General features: G+C 35.5%; 1 protein-coding gene and 1 long non-coding RNA gene across 2 annotated transcripts; one reads left to right on the top strand and one right to left on the bottom strand.

Moving 5' to 3' along the window:
• Positions 1-302: 302 nt before the first annotated feature.
• LOC116422479 lies at positions 303-22007 on the top strand. Its single transcript, XR_004233149.1, has 3 exons — positions 303-577; positions 1096-1162; positions 21756-22007. It is a non-coding gene; the product is annotated as an uncharacterized LOC116422479 (long non-coding RNA).
• On the bottom strand, positions 8363-24066 carry EEF1AKMT1 (EEF1A lysine methyltransferase 1). Its single transcript, XM_003764445.4, has 5 exons — positions 23980-24066; positions 21709-21866; positions 14686-14768; positions 10226-10506; positions 8363-8613 (listed from the first exon to the last, which is right to left on the bottom strand). Exons 2-5 carry the CDS (start codon positions 21856-21858, stop codon positions 8468-8470), a joined length of 660 nt encoding a protein of 219 aa, XP_003764493.1. The 5' UTR covers positions 21859-21866; positions 23980-24066; the 3' UTR covers positions 8363-8467.
• Positions 24067-24272: the final 206 nt, after the last annotated feature.

Raw genomic sequence — 24272 nt, 5'->3', positions numbered from 1 at the left:
TTTTAGGCAATCCTATAGTTTCAATCTTCCCAACACAACATTCTCTCAGAATTCCTGGCAAGTTACAAAATAACTTAGAATTTTGAATTTGTCTGTCTCAGTTCATTTTTTAGTGAAAATGTTCACAGCATAGTAGGTGATGAAAAATCATAAGTGTGGAACTTAGTTCAAACCAGAAATTGGATGAAAGTCTCAGAGTAATGAAAGTTAGCTGCATACATGTATATTTAAAATAAAATTAGGTCTATATATTTATATGATTCAGGCAATCCCTATACATCTAGAGAACAAATCTTTGTATCTAATAAATATCTAGCCACTAGGTAGAGCTTGTGAGCACATTCAGGAAGCATTGCCATGTTGCTATGGTAGCATTGTTTTGATAACCACCATTTGTTCAGTCAAAGTCTGCCAGCTAAGCTGACACAAAGAAGTACCATCATTACTTACATCCTCTCTTCTTGGCAGTAACTATTTGAACCATGTGCAGCACAGCTTGACATCCAAATCTCTCATATTTAAGTGACAACTTTTACTAATATAGTGAATAATTTTCTGAGTTTAGTAATATCCAGAGGTATCTTTATATTGATCTTAGATGTTTCTGGATAGCTTACAGAATATAATACCTTTCTCCCTGCTTTTGTATGTGCAGATCTATATGGTTCTACGTCTCAATATCCTTTGTTGACTAAAATATCTTTTTATCTGTCCTTATTTTTAATGACCTAACAATTTAGTTTTAGATTAGCAAATTATCTTTATTAAAGCGTAAGATGAAAACTAAGCTTTTAGAAAAGGAATAAAGATTCTAAAATTACTAACAAATTAGCAGATTTAAATCCTCCCTAGGAAAAGAAAGGGATGAGAAAGGCCATAATCTTGTTCTTCATACTCACACTGAGTCAGCAGTGAAGGTTCAATTAAGTACCTAATACATGTTTAAGATACTTCAGTTTTCCTTTGTCAAGTAGATCATTCTGCCCACATCCATACTGTCTCTTCTCCATCAGTTCTGATGACTCTCAAGAAGCAGTTGATAATAGCTTCTTCTAATTCGTATTTGTGAAGGCTTTTTTATATTCTCCTTTCCAGAATTCACCTCAAGATAATTGACAAGGATCTACAAATTGTGGAATTTTGAGAATGCTGCTCCCAGCAGGTACCTTCCCCCAAAGGCTGATGTTCAGTGCCTATATTTTGTCAAAATTGTCACAGGAGCATATAATAAGTACTAGGTGTTGGTTATAAATTATCAATAGAAAAAAACCTAAAAGACAGTTTCTCTCTCTCTGGGTTATTATAAGCAACCACTTGGGGAAATACTAGGTAAATGAAATATGATAGACTTTATAAATTCACTTTAAAAAACAAACACACTCAGCACTGTCTTAATCTCAAAGGACGGAGAAATTAATAGAAAGGGGGGGGGGAAGGAAAGGAAACACAATGAAGACTTCCAGTTATGGATGAAATGGGAAATGAAGCCTCAGGCTATAGTTTTGGGTTGAGAATCATCTGATATACATCATCATTATAAAGATTAGAAATCTCATTTAATCAATGTTTTAATACTAATAAATGATGTATTGGCTGTGGCAATATTCATTTATATCTGAATTTATCTTGCCTGATTTCTTCAGAGGGAGATAAAGGAATAATCTTTTAGTAAAGGCCTTGACTTCTCTTTTGTTGTGAAATGATTTGGCGTCAGCTCCCAAGATATATGTATTCAAAGGCTTAACTGACTTGGAGATCTGATGTCTTCTTCATTCCAGTTGTTTTTATGTTGTGGGGCTATTAGAATTAAGTTTCTTCCCTCCTTGCCCCTCATTCCTTATTAGGCAATTCAGAGAATATCTTCATTTTAGTGGTCCAGACAACCTCATTGCTCTGCTTATCTGGTGATAGGGAAGTGTCCCCTCTTAGTTGTCATGTCAGCTTTTTGTCTGAAAGCTCTACTCTAGTCTAGTCTGCATCCTGAAAGGCATGAGGCCTTAGCTTGGACTGCATCTGTTTGTGGAACTAAGGACAATATGAGCCAAGAGTCTATGCTGTTCTCCATCATTTTCATGCCTGGGTGACAGTATCATACCCTTTGGAAACAATCCTTCTCTTTTAGAGCTGCATGTGTCATGCTGTATAGCCTGTATAGTAATCTGAATTAGATAGACAAGAAGGGGTATTTAATCTATCCTTGAAAGCTCAAAAGCACATTTTTTATTTTATATTATCTTTACATATCTATCTATAAATTTAAATTTTCTCATAATGTTTCAAATATTTTTGTGATATTTTCATAACTACAACAGAATAATTTTTAAAAATTTCCTCCTTTTATATAAACATATATTGTATTTAACATATACTTTAATATATTTAACATGTATTGGTCTACCTGCCATCTAGGGGAGGGGGTGGGGGAAGGAGGGGAAAAGTTGGAACAGAAGGTTTTGCAAGGGTCAATGCTGAAAAATTACCCAAGCATATATCTTGTAAATAAAAAGCTATAAAAATTAAATAAATAATTGACATCTAAAAAAAAACAATCCTTCTTTGAGCTTCTAGTTATAGCTAAAAAAAAAAAAAAAAAAAAAAAAAAAAAAAGGCCTTATAAGTTGGCCTTCACCCAACTTATTTTTACAGGCAAAGAGATTGAAGCCCATAGAAACTGAATGTCTTGTCCAATTCCCTTATAAAAAGGCAGCTAAATTCTGTTCTTCCAAAAGTCTCTTCAGACACTCTCAAAGATGATTGTTCTTTACCAATAGTACTTAATTGTCAGTCTCTCTAAACTTTCTGCCTTAAGTGTTTAACTGTTCAAGTCTCTTTAGGAAAGAAATTATTAGTCTTCTCTCAGGGATTCTCAGATTTCTTCAATGGTGACATATAACTATCAGTGTCAAGACTTTTTGTGTTTCTTTGAGAACACATTAACAGGGAAAATCTTCCTGCTGGAGAGGCTTTTTAAACTGCAATTACATTTGCATCATGAAAAGAGTGATACATCTATCACAGAAATTGTTTCTTTTAAAATCAAATTTAAACAATTTTCTTTAGGGAACAACATCTAATGATGACAATATAGAGATTAGAGAAGATCCAGGTCATATTATATTATATTGCAGGAACAAACTTCTGTTCTCTTAAAAATCCTAAATATTAAAGGTATTCAAAGCAATTAGATTTGGTATTTCAATTATTTGGAAAATAACTATAAATATATTAAAGGTTTTCAAAGTGTTTTACATAAATTATCTTGTTCAATCCTCAAAACAACTCTGGTAAGTAATTGGACCTGTGAGATATTATTATCTCAGTTTTATAGATTTGAAATTGAAACTCAGAGAATAACTTTTTTCAAGGTCACACAACTATGGCAAGAGATTAAAACTCAAGCTTCTCTTGCCTTCGAAGTTAGTTCACTAAGAACTATTGGCAAGTGACAAAAGATTTACATCAGTTTGTCTGCTTCTGTCTACCTTGTTGTAGAAATGTCTTGAGCAGTCAATCAAAAAGAATAAGTGAGTGTCCCAAAAGAATGAAAATTAACTGTATCCATACATGTACAAAATAACAATGAGCATATACAGTTCAAATAGTCTATATGCTTCTGGTGGAATACTGGGTTAGCAGGGCAGCTAAGTGGCTCAGTGGATAGAGCACCAGCTAAGAAGTCAGGAGGACCTGAGTTCAAATCTCTCCTCAGACACTTAACACTTCTTAGCTGTATGACCCTGGGCAAGTCACTTAACCCCAGTTGCCTCAGGGGAAAAAAAAAGAGAATATTGGGTTAGCTAAAATGAATATTGAAGGTTACTTACTCTTTGAAGCAGGGGGAGCTGGTGGTGGAGTAGACAGAGCACTAGGCCTGGAGTGGGGAAGACCTGCCTCAGATACTTACTAGCTATATGATCCTGGGCAAGTCACTTAATCTTTGTCTTGGTTTCATCAGCTGTAAAAGGGGGATAATAAAAGCACTCCTCAAAATTGTTGTGAGGATTAAGTAAGATGATATTTGTAAAAGTGCTTAGCACAATATATGATACACAGTAATTGCAATATAAATGCTTATTCCCTTTCCCTCCCTACGTTGTAGATAGAGCATTAGATTTGGATGGAGGAAGATGTAAGTTTGGATTTCATCTCACCTAACTATCAGTAGGCCTCAGATACTCTCAGCCTTAGTTTCCTTGTCTGTAAAAGGTCAAAATAACAGCATTATTCTCATGGAGATATTGTGTATATCAAATGAGATAATATGCTATGTTTTGTAAACCTCAATATTATATATTAACAGTTATTATTCATCAAATCTTTTCATTATAACAATCTGGATAATTTCAATTCATATCTATTAAATACCTACTTTAAGGCTTTGTACTAGATTATGAAAATAAATGACAGTCACTTACCTCAAGGAACTTAGAATCTATCTATTTTGTGAGAATAAAACACACACAAACACATTTATTTAGTGAAAATGTGTTAAGGACATAGGAAAAAATTCAAGCAATTTACAATAAGAAAATTTGACAAGATAGAGCTAACTTTGAGGGAAGTGCATCAAGGTTAGCTTGGCATCCAGATAGAGTCCATCAATAGGCAGAGATGAAGAATAATTAAGTTCCAGGCATAAGGGATGACTTCCCCTATTTCACTGAAATCAGAAATGAGTTTAGAAGGCACAAAGTAATCCAGTTTGTTTGAACATAAAAGTTATATATCCTTCTATCGGTATCTTACCACCAAGGTATATAGGGGAATCATGTTAGATAAGACTGGAAACAAATTGTGAATGGCCTAAAAATGCCATTTAAGTCATCTAAGAGTGCTGTGGCCCTCCTTGCCAAATCTAATCCCTCCATCTTGTAGTATAGTAGAAAGAGTTCTGGACCTAGATACAGAGGACTTGGTTTTGAATCTTCAATTTGACATTTATACTTGTGTGAGCTTGGACAATGGGCCTCACATTCCTCATCTATAAAATCAAAGTGTTTGACTAATAATACTACTACTCTACTTATTTACATAGTGCTTTAAGGTTCGAAAATCATTGTACTATTACCTTATTTGATTAGATGATCTTTATGGTACTTTCAGGTCTATAAATAGATGATCCCTCTGATTTGCTCTTTTCGCATTATCTCTTATCTTCAATAAGGTCTTAATCACCTGGAGATTACCTTGTGAGAGAAATGACTATTTCTTTCTTTTTTCTTCTTGCTGTGGCAATTGGGATTAAGTGACTTGCCCAGGGTCACACAGCCAGGAAGTGTTAAGTGTCTGAGGTCACATTTGAACTCAGGTCCTCCTGCTTCAAGGTTGGTGCTCTATCCACTGCACCACCTAGCTGCCCCGACTATTTCTTTCTTGTATTAATAATTATTGAATCAGGACAAAGATTTTTTTTCCCCTTTGCTACTTTCTCATCCAGAAATCAACCAGTGTAGAAAACTTCAGGCAAAGACTTACTCAATCTAAGATCTAATCAAAATATAGTAAAATAAATTCTAAGTTTAGGTCACCGAGAACATTACTGCTCATTATATTTACTCAGACAAGTCTGGGAAAATATGGATTCTCCCTTTTGTCAGGTAATATGGAAATTGCTAAGTTTCTTTGAACAAGGTTGAACGATCCAAGTCACATCGTCAAGCTCCTCATTGTAATATAGCCTACCTCCCTGAGAGTTCTTTGGCATTTGAGAATGCCACTGACCTCTTTTTTATTAGTAAACATTCTAGCGTTATTAATAAAATTACTAAATTACTCAAAAATTATGAGTCTCAAACTTCTTAAAACACTGGATTTTTGCAATAATCACTTTGTTTGAATCTCTCCTTCTAATGAATCTAACTTTCATATAATTGCCAAACTGATATTTCTAAAAATCACATCTGACTATATTATTTCCTTACTGAAAAATTTTCAGTGACTCCCTACTGCTGCTAAGACAATATGAAATACAGAATAATTATTGGTGAGGTATTTATAGGATCATCACAGAATTAACAAATGCCAGAGCAGGGATTTACATTTAGATCCTCAGAATCTGGGTCTCGGCACTATGGTATAAATAGGAAAAATTTGTTCACGTAAAAGGGATTGATTAGCCAATAGTGACAAGGGGAGCCCTAAAACTAACTCTCTCTCTCTGACTTTGGCGGGAACACTAAGCTCTCCTCTGAGAGACCCACCCCAGGGAATCAAGGCAAAGTGCTTTCATTCTGTTATCTGGATGGAACTGGTTAAGTCCAGGACCACTCCTAACCCTATTGAGTTGGAAATTAGTCCAGAGACACTGATTTAATTCCAAGATTTTCTATTCTGATTCCAGCTCAAACTGCTCCCAGTCCCCACCAATAGCTGCCCTCGGCTTCTAGCAGAGGTTTCAATTATGAAAAGAGGCAACTTGGGGCTCATTCCTTGCAGAGGACCTAACATGCCATGCCAAAGAACCAAGGAACCTCTCTCTCCCCTTGGCATAAGCTGCAACCTTCTGCTCGCTAAAATGATATTCTCTTTCAGCGTTATTCCTTCTTTATCTTTATCTATTTCCCTAACAAAACGTTATTCACTTTCTCTGCTAAGATAGGACTGTTCTGCTCAAAACTTTATATCCCTCTGTCGGGAACTTGCCACCAAGTAATTCAGTCTTTCTAGTAAAGGCTGACTTCCCAATGTCAATAATAAACTTCTTTTAACCAGTCTAGCTTTCCAGATTCATAAATTCCTTTATGAAAGACCTCTGCAGCGACCAAAGGGGTTCCCACAGCTCCCTGCCCTGCGCCGAACCTCATCATTTGGGGACACAACCCTGAACCTCTTCAACAGGAGTCCCATCCTTCAACAATGTATAGCATTATATATGCTGCATATCTTTAAGGAAGCTGGATAAACTTGTTTTCATCCATTCATAATCAGGCCCTGCTCCAACATCAGAGCAGGCACAAGAATTCTAGTTTTGGTACACTCAATATATATATATATATATATATATATATATATTTGGCTTATTGAATGGGGCAATTCAGTTATTTTTTCCAGCTTGGTTGCTTTTGAATGAAGAGAAAAGGACTGCTATTAAGTAAACTTTTGGGTGGGGAAAGAAAGAGCTAGCCTATTGTCTGTCCCTTCCTGGATTGATTGAAGTCATAAGCATATGGCTCTGCTGTTGCTTCTGAATCTTTTGAATCTATTCTTTTCTGTGATAGGTGAAGGAGTATCAGAGATGGAAGGGATTAGGGTATGAGCCTGAAAGTTTAGAAAGTTTGGAAGGGTGAGACACAATGAAGACCAATGATAGGAGTCTATCCTAGAGTTTTTGGATAACTGAACCCAGTTAAAGAGCACAACCTTAAGTACCTAGTTTTTCTGAGTAAGCGGGCAACTTTGACTATTCACTAGTTCACATTCAGAAGTGCAATGGTGGGGTGAGGAGTGAGAGGTGGGTAGGAGGAAAATGAGTGAAAGCATTGTACCAACCACTTTTAAATTCTTTTTTCTCAAGAACTATATAATAAAATATAGGGAGAATGTATTGCTAAGTATCGGGGGAAAACATATATTTCTATTCTTGCAATATTATCTCAGTAAAAAAAAAAAAAACTTCCTTCATAGAAAATAATTGATGTTCACTGGTTAAAAGACATCGAGGTGTTAATAATTGGCATTTGATTATGGGAGAACATAATAGAATGAGGGCTTAAGCTAACAGCATTGAAGATAAATTCTCAATTCCTTAAGAGGAAATCCCCCTAGAACCTTACAGTAGAGTTACTGATTTTACAAGCTCTGGGAGTTTTTATTCCAGTTCGTATACTGTATTCTATCAGTTATATACCCATGTGGAATGAGAGTGAGCTTGCTTTTAGGAATGAGTAAATAGGAAACCCTGCTTCTTATTATATAATCTTTAAAAATTATAAGGTAAATTTTTAGCCTATATAGGAGAATAAAATTTTCAAGCATTTTAAAGCAACATCCAATTTGTTAATAAGCATGTGATTATTACAAATAATTTTCCATTATATCACCAGAACTAAGAATAAAATTAAATGCAATTTACATAAATCAGATTCTTGACAATTCAGATTGATCTTATTTCCTTATGTTCCACAAAGTCTAACAGAAAAAAGAAAGGAATATCTTATTCAAATTCCACCCTCAACTTGAATTGTACTAGAATGGAGCAGGTGGAATGCTCCCTAAAAATGAAAAACTGAGTTTTCACTGCATAGGAACAAAGAACTAATCCTAATGAATCAACCTGGTTAAGAATTTTTAGAAAACAAACACTAAAGGCATTATAAATATGGTTCATAAAATTAAGAAATAACAACATTTTTTTATAATCAAATATGGACCAGAAAATATAGCGGTGGAGGCATCTTTTTAATAGGAGTATTATGAATGAGTTCAAGAAAATAGAATTTTATTTAGAATATTCTCTTCTATTATACTGCTATGAATAGTTAACTTCAGAATTCAGTCCCGAATCATAATTAACATAACATCGAAACTCATTTGCCAGATTTCGAGTGTGTTTTGGAATAAATTTGCACATCTTCACCCCGAGAAGTTCTGCTGCCTCTTTCTCCATGATAGCACCTGATAAAATGAAAATAATATCAAACAGAATCAATTAACAAATATCTCCTAAGTGGATAATAGGTTGTATGTGTGTCCAACACTGTGTTAAACAGAAGCTACCAAAAAAATATAAGATACAGTCCTTTTTGCACAAGTGAAACTTTCACTCAAGAGAAAGAGTGGCTTGGAGTTGGATTGCTTAGGACCTAGGCTAGATGACTGTATTGTTTACTAGTCTTAATGATTAACACAGTTGTATTTCACAAAAAATAAACACCTACATACCACAGAGAATGGAATTCTCTAATATTAAATTAATATCTAATATAAAATTAAATATTCTATGTACTTACAATATAATATTAACAAGTGTCCCTTTTTAAGGCTTTCCTTAGTGCTAAACACTAGGTGGCATCCTATTCATCCTTAATGCTCAGTTTTTCAGTAGCAAAAAATTCATATTTTTTGTATTTAATTTTGGCAATTAAGAGTGGCTAAGCCTACCTTGATTCCCTCTCATGATGACTGAATAATTCTGACAAAATAAAAACTCCTAAGGAATCATTACAAACTCAAAAAGAAGAAATATGACTAGGGTTTTTAAATGAGAAAAGAAAAATCCTGAAAATTATAAAGCAGTAAACTTAGCTTTAATATCTTTAGGGATACTCATCAATCAATTTGCTGTCACCTAGAAGGTATGAATAGCACATACTATGTCTTTATTAGGTTAATTTAGTTTCAAACTAAGGTTGACAAAGGGAAGAAATAGATGGGCTTAAGAAAGTCATTTGATATGGAAATGTTTTATATCATTGTACATGTATAACCTCTATCAGATTGCTTACCATCTCAGGGAAAGGGGAGGGCAAGGAGAGAATAGAATTTGGAACAACTTAAAACAAATTACAAATGTTAAAATTATTTTTACATGTAATTGGGAGGAAAATAAAATGTTATTAAAAGAAAACAATTTGATTTTATATTATATAACTAAAAATAATGTTATTTATTCATAAATATACAATATCAACTTAGCAGGATAATTCTAGGACACAGAAAACTTGCCTTTGTAACAGAAATACAAACTATATATACACACACATATATATACATATACATACACATATATATCTATATATATGTATATACATATGTGTGTATGTATGTATGTATGTTTGAAAAATCTAAATTTATCATTTCATGACTGATATAACTGGAGTGAGAGCATAAAATTAAGACTCAGCAGTATTAGATATTACATAAATGGAGACTAAAGTATTTGGCTAAGAATATTATTCCAGAAAGAATAAAATAGGAACCAGTGAATGTGAAAAATAGGAAGTGAGGGTGGCTTATGTATTCTAGGATAAAGGAGGAATCAATGAAAAACACATCATGTTGAGAAGATTAATAGCCACTTAATTTTGTTCAAAGTTCCAGAGTACTGACACATTTCAGAACTTTAGGAAATGAATTTTCATAGCACTTCAAATTTATAAAACCCTTTAAAATTAATCTAGTAATTCCTATAATCTAATAACAATATTTATTATCATCAGCTTAAATAAGATACTTATGAGAAATAAAATGTTTTGAAGAAACTGAAAGACCTAAAGACATGCAGTACCTGTGCAAAGCAGAATCTTTCCTTGTGTTAGAAACTTGATGGTTTCTGCTGTTTTTCTGAGACATTCTTCAGAAAGATAAGGCGGATCAGCAATAACAATGTCAAAACTATGTGGAGTAAGCTTTTCAGGCAAATTTAAAGGATTATTGTAATCATAGTAGATGAACTCCTCTCCATATACAGCAAATCTTTTGTCATATTCCAAGATACACACTGAAAAGTCTTCATCCTTCAATTCTCTTAATTTCTGGTAAACACTGGGGGCACTGACACATGCTATCCTAGAAATGGGGAATGAACGAAAACATGAAAGGTTTTCAAAGCTACCCAAGGGTATTAAACATCTACTAAGAATAAGGGCTTGGAGCCTTTTTGGCTCCATTGAGCCTTTTTTTTTTTTAAAGAGATCTTTATTTTTACCTCTTATTTGAGTGTTTGCTTCCATTTGATTATATAAAAGACAAAAGACAGTGAAATCAGCACAAGTTGTAATTTAAATAAACACTATCTGTAACACTTCATACTATATTGAGAGAATATGGTATTTTTAAGAAACTGCAGTGTATCATTTTGAGGTTAGAAAGTACATAAAACATGTTATGAAAAATGCTGGCTATAAATGTCACAAAGGCTAAAATGTCCCTATTGTTTTTATGTTAGTCCTTTGCCATTTATTTCAAGCATATACAAAACTCCAAAAAGAACAATTCTGATTTCATTTTTAAAATCCTCATGATTTTGAAAAGAGAACTCTACTATAATCCCAAATTTCCAAAAAGACAACCCAACAATTTTCTGCTTTATGAATCAGTATGTAAAAATGACTTGAAACCTTTGGTTTCGGTAGTTATAAAGTTTTTAAAATGTGCTATCAAGGAAACAGCCATTCTTACCTGTAGCTTTGATTGCCAACATTTTGGATTCCTAAAGTCTATTTTGTAATTTGATTATTTGGAATTTGAAATGTATCTTTCATGATTAAGTTCTCAAGCCCACCCACAAAAATCTCTTCAACTTAATGTACCCAAAGTAGAGAACCTAATTACTATGTCCTTCCTTCCTGGAAGAAAGAGAAAATTCTAAGCAATTACAAAAACACGGGATAAATTAGTAGCAGGATAGTGATTTCATACACACACACACACACACACACACACACTCACTCTCTCTCTCTCTCTCATATAAAACCTCATTGGAGCCTCATAACCTTGTCAAATAGATGCTATTATTTACATTTTACAAATCAAGAAACTGAAGATCATATTGGTTAAAAGATAATTAGGAATGACAGTGAAGAAGAGAAAGAATGAAGATTAGAATGTAGTCTTCTTGAGGGGTTGTAGGATCACACATTTAGAGCTGGAAGTGACCTTAGACGTCATTAAGTCCAAAGCCCTCATTTTAATGATGAAGAAATTGAAGTTTAAATAGGCTGAGTGTCTTGGCCAGCTAGTGTCTGAGATTGGAATTGATCTTGTGCCCTCTCCCTTACCTCAAGAGGTCATTTCCTTGAATATTAACTACTAAAACCTTTCTTGGTTCTCTCCGTGTGCTCTCCCCTTTTTAACATAGAGATATCTAAGTGCTTTCCCATATTTTTCACTTTGTATCACCCCCTTTCTCTATTCTGTGAACCGTGTACCCCAAACTTCAGAATGGATCATAAATTCCAAATTCTCTCTTCTGTAATTTCTAATATAAGTACATAACCTTCTTTGGGTTTTCCAAAGGTTTTAAAGTTTGTATATCTTAAAAAAAAATTAGAAAGTTGCAAAAGTTTTAAGTCTTAAAAAGTTATAGGCATGAAAGGCTTAGCATTTCTTTTCAGTGGACACACAAAAGGAGTTAAATTTTCATCTTTTTTAGTTGGCTCTCTTAATATCTCCTCTGACCTCACTCTTTTATTTCTTCTCTCTTGAGTCAGCCTGACCTCAATCCTGTCCTGGTTGGCTGTTGGCCAAAACTCTTAGGCTTCCAGCCTGAGGTATAATCAGGACAAGGCTGCTAGAATTGTCTGCCTCTCTTAAATCTACTACCTAGTCTTGGAAGATGAGTGAAGGACCTTTTAAGTGTGCCCATGGGTTTCTGACCTTCCTGATTTTACAATGGCTTCCTTCTTTCTGCCCTGTAAGGCTCAAAGGCTTTGATGTCTGAGAAGCACTGCATTCACCTTCTGTCTGTTAAACAATGAAATTGAACTTAATTTCTAAAGTCCCTTCTGGTACTATAATCCTATGACCCAATGCCCCTAAAGTTCTCTCATAGGCTTTGGCCTTTCTTGCATGGATTATCCAATAGCTTCCTTCATCCTTAGTAGCTCAGATCTCAGTTTTGGTCATTTTGCCTAAAGCAAATTCACTTGTCAATTGTTATGGCTCCTCTTCTCTTTTATATTTCAGCACTTGTTCCAGGTCAGAATCTCAGCCTAGTTTTCTTCTAGAAGTCACATGGCCTATCCAGGAAGAGCCTGCCTCCCCAGTGGCTATTCCCTGCACACATAAAATTATCCCTCCTGTTTCTAAGGCTACCTGTTCACTTCCCCGGACTTCCTATTAAATTATATGGCTTACTATAAGGCTAATATGACAGAACCAAACTCAAAAAAATGTTAATACTTTTTCCTGAATTGGGTTAACAGCTTCACTTATTTTTTTGTGGTTCTCTTTATTGATTGAATTTCAAGCGCAATAGGAGGGAGTTTAGGATACTGTAGCTAAGTTTACAATATAGTAAATAGATAATTTTTGTCAACAATAAAGGGAAATTCTGCAACAGTTTCCCATACTTCTTCCTTCCTAATAGAAATACTAATAATTGATGTTGGCATTGGGTAGGCTATTGTGGGCAAGGTAATAAGGAATAAAAGGGAATGTGTGGAACACAGAAAAGGAATGGTCCCCAAATCCCAAAATATTGTTTTCTTCTTTTCTTAGTTTTTTCTTCCTTCTCACTGCCACCTCCCTAGCACTGCATATCTTCCTGCTAATTAGTTCTAGAACCAAATGAGGTTAGCTAAGTAAGGAAAGATGAGAAATCCCTATAAATATTAATAGTAACAATAAAAATACTTATTATTTTTATAACATTGTAAGGTTTATAAATCATTTTGCAAACATTGTGCCATTTTGTCCTTATAGTACTCCTGGGAGGCAGGTGCTATTATCTCTGTTTTACAAGTGAGGGAAGTAAAGCAAATAGAGGCTAAGGGATATACATCTAGTAAGTGCTAGAAATAGCAACTGAATTTTTGTTTTCTTAATTTCATGTTTAGCTTTCTATCCAGTGTACTACATAAGTGCCTTTGAGAAATACTGGATCAGTATTATAACTGTATATGAGACATACACAGGATGTCCCTAAAGTCTCAGTGTAGTTTTAAGTTTTAATTAGCTATAATATTTGGCTACAATAGCTATTTAACAGTAACCATTTAATTGTCAAATAAATTAGAAAAACTTAAAACAGCACTAAGATTTTTGGGACAGCTCTATAAGTCAGGCCTTATTTTACATTGGGCACTGCTTCTAGTTTGTTTTTTTTTTTGCCAAATAAAACAGGGTTAGAATGGCACATGTCCATATTTGACTAGTGGCACAAAATAATTTGTGACTTTGGATAGCACCATGAATTGCATAAAATTAACAAGGAAAAAAATTATTTACTGATGTCTTTCTCCCTTTGCTCTTGGTTAAACACTAATTTGGCTTTCCCTAAAGTTTTCCTAAAGTTGGGAATGTAGATAAGTATATGGAATGGGTCTACGGCTTCAAATCCACTTCTTAGAAGTGGGAGGAGAAGCCAGATTCATTGGAATTCTGGTCTTTACTCTTTTAAATTGAGCAATCTGGTTGGGGTGTCAAGGTGGTCCAGAATCTGCCTAGAACCTAGCACAAATCCTAAGTGATTCCTGTTTCATGTTTGAACCTAAATAACTTCATTCCATTAAGGATATAGGATAAAAAGATTAAAAAACAACCAAACCCTAAAACAAAGATAAAATTGCTTCATTAAACACTATTAGATATTGGATAATTGCATAGTATTAGAGATTTTAAAAATAGTGACTCTGGGAGAAAATAGATATTCCTTTATTTTCTTGATTTGTAATATCTGGTACAGAATTGATGGCTTTAATCACAATCATAAAGTTTCACCAAAGTTTATGGTTAGGTATAAAAGGTATTTTTAAAAATTTGGACCATGATACAAAAAGACACTACATTCAGTTTTGAAAAAAATCCAATAGTTACTGTGAATTCTAACATACACTTGATTTAGTATGAAACTACTATTTTAATTTTTAAAATACAGCAATTAATTCTAAAGTAAATATTTTTTAAACTCCATCTGAAGTCTAGATATAGGAGAAAAAAATCCTAAAGACAAAGCATTTTTCACTAAGAAAAGTAAATGCTGACAATAGATTTGAGAGATAGTGGAAAAAAATGTTTAAAAGTTACCTTCCACCTTTACCAGCAGCCATAATAGCTTCAGTAGCTAATCGTAAGGCAGTTTCTTCATTGTACCAAAACTGACTTAATTGCTGTGGAAGGGAAATAGGTAGAAATCACTTTTTTTGTTTACATATTAAACCTTTTACCATCTAAAAAACAACTTCCACTTAAAATCACAGCAAGAAGCATGTTTTTGAAAAACAATGATCTGTAGAGAGCCACAGACAGTAGGGGAACTCTCAGTGAGGTATAAAACCCTTCAGCCCAGAAGGAATCTGCTGACAATGTCTGGTTTGGCTCTCATCTCCACTTGGGGCATCTCTCCCTTCCTGAGAAGTCAAGGAGAGCGTGATCACCTGTGTTCTACTAGAAGCAGAGACACTTGCAGTAAAGAGAGGCATTTACATATTAATAGCAGGGTGCTTATATTTAGTACTTTCTCAGTGTGCTGTGATGATGTAATGGTACTATAGTTAGCACATGCTCAGTGTGCTGTAGTGATGTAATTATACTAAGATATTTAGGAGCTGAGAGGACTTAAAATGAATGGACTCCATCTTTGACCATCCTCATGGGTCTCCTGCCTTCTTCACTCCTCTATTAACACCAAGGACCCGGGCTGGTCCTGAGATCCTCCAAAGAGCTAGTCCGGACGGTATATTTTGGCACCCCAGCTTGGGGGCGCTAGAAAGCACAGTACAATAATCCAACCTTGTTATTGTTCAACTGTGTCCAACTCTTTCTGATTCTATTTGGGGTTTTCTTCACAAAGACATTGGAGTGGTTTGCCATTTCTATCTCCAGTTCATTTTATAGTTGAGAAACTGAGGGGAAAATTGGTTAAGGGACTTGCCCAGGATCACACAGCTAGTAAGTGGTTGAGGCCCCATTTGAACTCAAGAAGAGCAGTCTTCCCGACTCCAGGCCCGGCATTCTTTCCACTATACCACCTAGTTGCTCCATCCTGTAGATGCCTGCAATCCTGTAGATGGATACTAAATAGTGACTTCATCTACCTACATTTTCCTGGCATTAAGTTAAGTAAAAGAGTCTTTTAGACTGGCCCTCTATATGTGTTTTTCTTCAAGGTTGCACTAACTTATACTAGCTCTTTAGGCTTTCAAATAACTCAGCTAGACTACAAGGTGGGGGTATTAAAAAATATCATAAATGCAGTTACTGACACATCAAACATTTTTTTAAAGGTAGTTAATGAAACATACACAATCCTACAATTCCCTCCCAAAAACTTCTCCAAATTTTTCTCTTCTGATAAATAGCTTCTTTGTTGGTAGTAGAAGTACATGTCTGTATCCAAATACCTTAATGTACTTGTGTTTATATATTATAGACAGTAAACTAATGAGCATCTAAAGTACACATTTTCCTTTTCTACAACTGGGATAAGAAAAAGCGTAAGCTAGCCTGCAGAGTATATATGCATTCATAACCAGTGAGACTTCTTTGCAGTAATTAATATTTGTGACTGAGATCTCTAAATAGATGACAGTGAATTGGAGGACAAGTAAAAAGTTTTGCCAGTTCTGGGATGAATCAGAAGTAATTATTGAGGGAAGAGTTACTCAAATCTATTATTAAAAAGTAGGAAGGACAGATACTAGGGATAAGATAAGATTTCTGGCACTCTACACAGATAGTGTTGCTGGCCTTCCAGAATGCTACAATGTCTAGCCTGGTATTATGGATATAAATAACTGCCTAATAAATATCATGTGAATTGAATCCTCAGCCAGAGATTCACAGGTTCATAGAATATTAGCACAGGAACAGATTGTGGAGAGATCATTTAATCAAGATCCTGTAATCTGAAGATAAGGAAATAAGACACAAATATCCTCAGATTCAGGTTACAGATGGAAACCCAGGTCTAGATATATTTTGGACACAACCAGTGTGGAAATTGGTTTTGCTTATTTATGTATATTTATGAGGGATGTTTTTTCCTCCAATGGGGAGTTAGTGGTGTGAGGGAGATAACAGGTTTTGTTGAAAAAAAAAATAATTTTAAAATAAAAATTACTTTCATGAAGCTAAGTTCCAAATTAGAGAAGTGTACCTGTCTAAGAGAAGAAATAATAATCCCATTCCTAAATGAATCTCTGGAATTTAAAAACAGGTGGATTGTGAAACACTGAGAAAGCCTTAAAAAAGGCTGTAGCATCTTACATGCTAGAAATATACAACATTGTGATGAAATAACCACAGATGAAACCAAGAAAAGAAATTCCCAGATTCTCCCTATTCCTTGGGAAAGCTATATTGCCATGGCACATCACTGACAGCATATCATTGGGCCACAGGGAATCCCACCAGGAATCACAGGTTCATAGCTCAAGAGAAGAGGGAATGGTAGAAGTCCTCTGCTCCAACATTCTCATTTAAGAGAAGAGGAAGCAAAGTTATGGAGAAGAATAGTGCCTGACACATAATAATTGCTAAGTAAATGTTTGTTAACTTAAATGACTTGCCGGATGTCACTTAGGTGATATTACAAGCCCTCTGGAAGGCCACATCTAGAGTGACCAGGCCAGCTAAGGAATTCTATCTACTCTCTGGGACATTTATCCTAGGAAGTTCAATAAAAGCTCTTCATAAGAAAAGATCCTTCACCTAAAGACTATAAGGGATATTCAGAAATACATGTCAAATATTGTGTATCTTTAGGTTAGTTTGATTTGGCAGGAGATAATCAATTCTTGACATTCCTTAATGATAATTTCATTCTTTATAGTCCAGCCTTGTTATTGTTCAGTTGTGTCCGACTCTTTCTGATCCTGTTTGGGGTTTTCTTCGCAAAGATATTGGAATGGTTTGCCATTTCTATCTCCAGTTCATTTTATAGGTGAGAAATTGAGGGAAAAAAATTGGTTAAGGGACTTGCCCAGGATCACACAGCTAGTAGTAAGTGGTTGAGGCCCAATTTGAACTCAAGAAGAGAAGTCTTCCAGGGGGGAGGAATTCTATTCTAGCTATAATTCTCACCAACAAGTAAAAACTGACTGCTGAGTTGGAAATGATGGGGAACAATGGGAAAAAGTGACCAAGTGGAAATGATGGGGAACTCTGGAAAGAAGTGAGGAGGAGTGTTTTCTTATATCTCTTCTTTGGGACCAGTATTGCTTTTTTGTAATTTTACAACATTGTTTCAATTTTTCTATAGTGATAATTCTTTCTATTTACATCATTGTAGTTATCATTTTTAATTGTTTCTTGGATCTATTTACTTTACTATGCATCAGTTCATGTAAATCTTTCCATGTTTCTCTGTATTCATTACATTTGTCATTCCTTACAGTTTATAATATAATTCGTTTCAACATTCCCCAACAGACCAGCATCTAGATTTTGTTTCTAGTTCTTTGTTACCAAAAAAAAAAGTGTTCATATAAATATGTAACATATTATAAGGTCTTTTTTTAAAATCCATGACCTCCTTGGATTTAGTAGTATGATTATGCTGACTTTTCCACAAACCATCCAATATTGACTATTGCCATCTTTAACATAAGGATAAGAATAAAGAACTGCTCAGGAGAACTTCTAGTTTGCAAACTACATTCCTCTCACTCTGAAAGTGATTTATTAAAATGCTACTTGATCACTAAAATCTTCTCTAGGCCTGCTTTGTGTAGCTCCAACTATTCATAGTTTAGAGACCAAGACAGTAAAATTCTATTATCCCCCGTGACTTCACAGATATAGGGATTTCCTAAGTGAGGTAGCTTAATCTACAATGCAGATCAACACCTTCTCTGAACTTACAGTCTTAGAGCTGATCAGAGAAGAGACACCAAGTTATCCAGGAAGCTAACTAGATTAAAATGGAATTAGTTACAAATAAATAGTATGCATCAGGAATTGAAAGATGTTCTGGTTTCAAGGCAAACTTTCTACCTACCTCACCATGTTGCCTGTCTTTATTAACACATACACATACAGAATTAAAACAGCAAATAATAACCTCTTAACAACCACTACTGGGCTAAATAAGGAATCTGTTATCGGGAATTGTCAGGAAAAGCCAGGACTGAGAAATGAAGGAAGTTCTGTGGCTGGTAAGGTTTAGGAATATAAAACATGAAGAAACTGTGAAAGGCTATGCGATGGGATAAACACAAAAGTTTAGCTGGCAAAAGGGAGAGAGAAAAAATAACAAGAGCTGAGGAAAAGATGGAAAATGCAAAGAACATGAAGGGAGGAAGGAAAACAAATTCTAATAAAATAAAAAATGGATGTCAAATGAATAAAAAATGGAATCAAACTTAATTCTTAAACTAAAAAACAAAACAAATAAGCCCAGAAGGGAACAGAAAGAAACAGAAAAGTAGAATAGTTTTGAAAGCTATATGCTCATTTATTACAAACTTATTATATTTGTAATATATTGTTACATATATTATATGGTATAAAATGATATAGTTTATTATACCCATTCATTATACACTTCAAAGGAAAAGCAAGCTTTAATTAACAGAGATTCAGTTTCATGTACAATCCTCTTCTTACATTCTACTTCATACATGAAAAAAACCATTTTATTTTGTGTTAAAAAAAAAACACTAAACTAAGCTACTTAATTCTTAATTTGCTTTCAAAATTAGTTAACCACACCTCTCTAACAGGGGGACTGCAGGATCCCTGCAGTCAAGGATCATAGAGTCTACTGATGGGGATACCACACATACCCAAAACTACAATGTGTGATAAATGCAGGAGAAAGGTGAAAATAAGATCCTGTATGAATTCTGGAGAAAAACATTATTACTAAACAGAAATATAGATTTGGGTGTCATTCCTATAGAGGTCATAGTCGATTCATGGGAATGAAGAGAATTTTGAATGTGAAACTTTTTCTAGGTTAAAAGGCAGTGCTTCCATAGAAAAAGAGGTGGCAAGTAAGTAGGAAGAACTGGGTCCTGGTTTTAATACTCATCTCTCAATATATACTGATAGTATGAGTCTAGGCAAATCATAAAACCTACTCAACTATTTAAAAGTAGAAGTTACCTGACAAGTGCTGATCTCCCTACCCAGAAGGAATTTCCTCAGTTGGATCTCCTATAACCAATGAAATCACTCATCTGGTACCCACTTTCCCAAAAGGAAAGAAAAGACTCAGATTAATCAGAGATTATAAAAGGAAAAAAATCCCTCTCGATCTATATTCTTGTAGGTGGGAAATATATTTTAAAAATCATTTAATTTGCTTATAAAAATGTCTAAAAGTAAAGCATGTAGCCCTGATAACCATGGGAAATTAAAGATAGAAAAATGGAAGCCTGAATTATTTGTCAATTCTATGTGAGAAGCTCATATTGACAACTTTCCCTCCTTCTCAAAAGCTTTAGTAGGAAAAAGTAAAATAAAGTAAGATATGTTCATAATCGCTAATTTTAATTCAACCAGTTTCTTGAGCAATCCATTTCTTGGTTTATCATAGTAGCAGTTATTAAAATGGTTTCTTTCTTTTTTTATTTCTTCCTTCCTTTCATAAAAAAATCACAGCTAGCCTGTGAGAGGTTAGACAAATATCAACCCCCATTTAAAGACTAAAGGAAATTTAAGGATTAAAAAAAAGAAAATTTACCATAGGTCTTAGTCAGTAAGTAGCAGAGTTGGGATTTAAATTCACATTTGCTGTTAAGCAGAAATCGATTATAAAATCAATCCAAAAACATTTGTTAAGCATCTGCTATATCCCAATCACTGTGCTAAATACTGTGGATACAAAAAGAGGCAAAATATAGTCCTATCCTCAATGAATTCACAATATAATAGGGTAGACAAGATTCAAACAAATATATACTAAATAAGCTATACAAAGGATAATTAGGAAATAATTAAAAGAGGGAAAGCATGGAGATAATGAGGTATTAAAGAAAGCTTCCTGAAAAAGTAGAATTTTAGCTGGGACTTGAAGGAAGCCAGGGAAGTTGGTAATTGGAGCAGAGAAGAGTGTTCCAGGCATGGGGGACAGCCAGAAAAAACTCCCAGAAAACAAGACATGGAGTGATTTTTTCTGGAACAGTCAGGAGGCCAGTGTCACTGGAGAGATCAAAAAAGAATAAGTTCAGATACAAAGTGTGAGAAAGCTGGAAAGACAGGAAAGGCTAGGTTATAAAGGGATTTGAATGCAAACAGAGCATTTTGTATTCAATCCAAAAGTAAAAACCTCTGGAGTTTATTAGTAGGAGGACTGACAATAACAGACTTTTGTTTTGGAAAAATCAGTTTAGTGTCTAAATAAAAAATGGATGGGAGTAGGGAAAAACTTGAAGCAAACAGACCCATCAGCAATCTGCTACAATAATCAATTACTCAAATAACTAAAAAAAAAAAAAAAACAAGGCAAAAGATAGAATATGAAAATGGCCTAACAGATATACAAAGTATTATGGAAGTCCAGAGAAGTAAAGTTACTGAGAAGGTAGAATTGGGGATATTGAGGTAGAAATGTTAAAAAAAAAAAAAAAAAAAAAAAAGCTTTGAAGAGACTCAAAAAACACATAGGAACTAAATTGCTGTTATCGTTTAGTTGTGTCTGACACTTTTATTACACTCCATTTTGGGATTTTCTTAGTAATGATACTAAAGCAGTTTGCCATTTTCTTTTCCAGCTCATTTTACAGATATGGAAACTGAGGCAAAGAAGACAAATGTCTTGGCCTGGGTCACACAGTTAGTAAATGTATGAAGCCAAATATGAATTCAGGAAGATGAATCTTTCTGACTCCAGGCCTAGTACTCTATTCATTGTACCACCTAGCAGTCTTCAGGGGTTAGATTAATTATATGTTGCTTAAATTATAAGATAATTTTTTGTGTTGGCTTCTCTTTCCAACTAAATCGTGAGTACTCTGAGGGCAGGGACTAGAGATGGTCTATAATTCATTTGTATAGGCCCACCCAATACCCCGTAATAAGTTAGGCCCTCAATAAATAGTTATTGCCTTATTGACTTTTTTCTTCCTTTAAAGCGAGATATGAATTTAAAATGTATTTACTTACCCAATTTTCTTCTATTACCCCAATGTTATATTTATTGTCTTCACCAGGGTCAGTGTTTCGATGCTGCTGTTCATCATAAAATTCCTGCAGAGCTGCTAGGGTATGGGAAGAAAGCTGAGGGACATCATCATCATCATCAGAATCAGCCATTTCTTAAACTGATAATAAAGCAAACAAGATGGATGAAAAATGTACTGTCTCCCATAAAATGAATAAGTGGATTCATTCTTTTGTTGGGTTATACAGTTTAGCTTATAAGTGTCATTAAAAATTACATTGGTTGGATATGTCTCTGCATACTGACCTTCAAAAAGACTTCATATTTAGAACTGAAAAGTATCTTAGAATACATCAAGTTCATTTTACAAATGAGGAACTAAGGCTCAGAGAAGTTAATCTTCTCTGATTACTTGTCACAGGTAAGTGGCAGAACCAGGGTTTGAACCTAAATCAACATACTTTTCATTTGTGCTATCTTAATACTTCCTATGTAAGAAAAGGGTAAGGAAATGTGAAGGGACTTCATAAGTATCCTCTTCTACCTCTTTCCTATGCACCTAACCTTAATAGCATTTCTTAAATATGTGCTATTGAGACTATCAGGGACTTCTGGACTATCTTAATAGCTCCCCATTGGTCTTCATTCCTTCAGTCTTTCCTCTATAATCCATGCTCCAGAGCTGGCAAGACTTTTATTTCTTTTTTAAAAATTTTAATAGTACTCTATTTTTCCAAATCCATGCAAGGATAGTTTTCAACATTTACATTTGCAAAACCTTGTGTTCCAAATTTGTCTCCTTCTTTCCCTTCTTCTCTCTCCAAAACATCAAGCAATTTAATGTAGGTTAAATATGTGTAATTCTTTTTTTTTTTTTTAATAGCTTTTTATTTACAAGTTATATGCTTGGGTAATTTTACAGCATTGACAATTGCCAAACCTTTTGTTCCGATTTTTACCCTCCTTCCCCCCACCCTCTCCCCAGATGGCAGGTTGACCAATACCTGTTAAATATGTTACAGTATAAATTAAATACAATATTAGTATACATGTCCAAACAGTTAAAAAAGAATCGGACTTTGAATAGTGTACAATTAGCTTTGAGGGAAATAAAAAATGCAGGTGGACAAAAATAGAGGGACTGGGAATTCTATATAGTGGTTCATAGTCATCTCCCAGAGTTCTTTTGATGTGCAATTCTTCTAAACATATTATCATATTAGGAACATATTAACATATTAGGAATATCTCCTACTCCTGTGAACAAAGCTTATTAATACTTTCTCAATGTTTCTCAGTTCTTTAGAAAAAGTTATTGGATGGCCTGCTCAGGGCTGCTTCTCCTGACTCTTCAAAGACCATGGATTTTGTGATATTCATTTTATGTAACATAATTTGGTTTAAAGTAGTCTGTGATTGCTGGCTCCCAGAAACCCAGTTTCTCTGTTCAAGGCTATTTGTAGCCAACGGTATTTTCCTTCTCTATGTCTTCAGTCTCCTAACTTGACTCTCTGCAGCACTTATGCCATTCTGATTGTATTTTTGGGCTGGTTCTTCTTTTTTATTCTCAGGATCAAAACTGTGCTTTCCGAGAATCATGAATTCCCCACCAATCTCACTAATGGGCCTGGGGAATGGCTCTGAGCCCCTTCCCGTTCCACCTAATTTAGAAACCTAACAGAGTGGTACAGAATTTAAAAAAGGACACAGTGGGTTGGAGGACCTGGGGATTCTCACAAAGACAAAACGGCTCAGGTCTGACGGGAGACAACTAGAGGCAAACAGAGAGAGAATGAATGCGAGGATTAACGTGTCCAAGGCGCCTCCACCTCTGAATTTTGCACTATAAAGTGTCCATATTCGAACCTACGCACTGAGGCGCCAAGCGTCTCTCTCTGCTCTAAGGTCTAGTCTAAGAAAGCCTCGCAAGGCTAGCGCACGTGCTTTCTCCTGAGGGGTGGGGGAGGGGGAAGCCCGCAGGCGCGTTCCGCGGGGCCCTGCGGGGCCGGGCCGCTTCCACGCTGCCTTGGCCGGCAGAAGGAGAAACAAAGGCAAAACCAGAATCCCAGAAAGGCCCTTTCCCGCCGGCGCGGATGCAGGGAGAGAACCCTGGCACGCCGAGGAGAGCGAGGAGGGATCCGCACGCTCCAGGTCTGGCTAGGGCCGGCCGGGGCGTCGCTGCCCCCGCGCGCTCCGTCTCCCTCCCTGGCCCGCCCGCGCCCTTCCTCTCCCTTCCCATTCGCGCCGGGCCGCGCGCCCCGCCGGACACTCACCGGCCCCACACGCCACAGACGGTAGTCAGAGCGCCGGAACGGAAACCCAGGGCCCCGAAGTCCCGCGCTCCGTCCGGCCCTCACGCGTGCGCAGTTGGGCGAAGAGGCTGCGCCGGGTGCCGGGATCCTCCGCTGGGCGCCTTCTCTCGCTTTTGCATCGCATTTTAATTAATCCCGACCCCCTACTCATCAGTCAGTCCCAGGACGGGCCTAACGGACCCGAAGATTCCTCACTGCGAGTCTGGCGCTCTCCCCTCCTTCTCTCCTCCCCTCCCTGGAACGCGCTCCCTCTT

This window comes from Sarcophilus harrisii, chromosome 3 (assembly GCF_902635505.1).
Source record: "Sarcophilus harrisii chromosome 3, mSarHar1.11, whole genome shotgun sequence".
Taxonomy (NCBI): Eukaryota; Metazoa; Chordata; class Mammalia; order Dasyuromorphia; family Dasyuridae; genus Sarcophilus; species Sarcophilus harrisii.
Note: the sequence above shows the minus strand (reverse complement) of the source record. Positions and strands in the feature narration are given on the sequence as shown.

Bases quoted from the DNA above. Each gene is read 5' to 3' on its own strand.
- EEF1AKMT1 (XM_003764445.4), bottom strand. From the start codon at position 21,858: ATGGCTGATTCTGATGATGATGATGATGTCCCTCAGCTTTCTTCCCAT. The intron at 10,507-14,685 runs GTAACTTTTAAA...CCCCATTTCTAG, and splicing joins GCTGCTGGTAAAGGTGGAAG to GATAGCATGTGTCAGTGCCC. The intron at 8,614-10,225 runs GTACTGCATGTC...TCATTTTATCAG, and splicing joins AAAGATTCTGCTTTGCACAG to GTGCTATCATGGAGAAAGAG.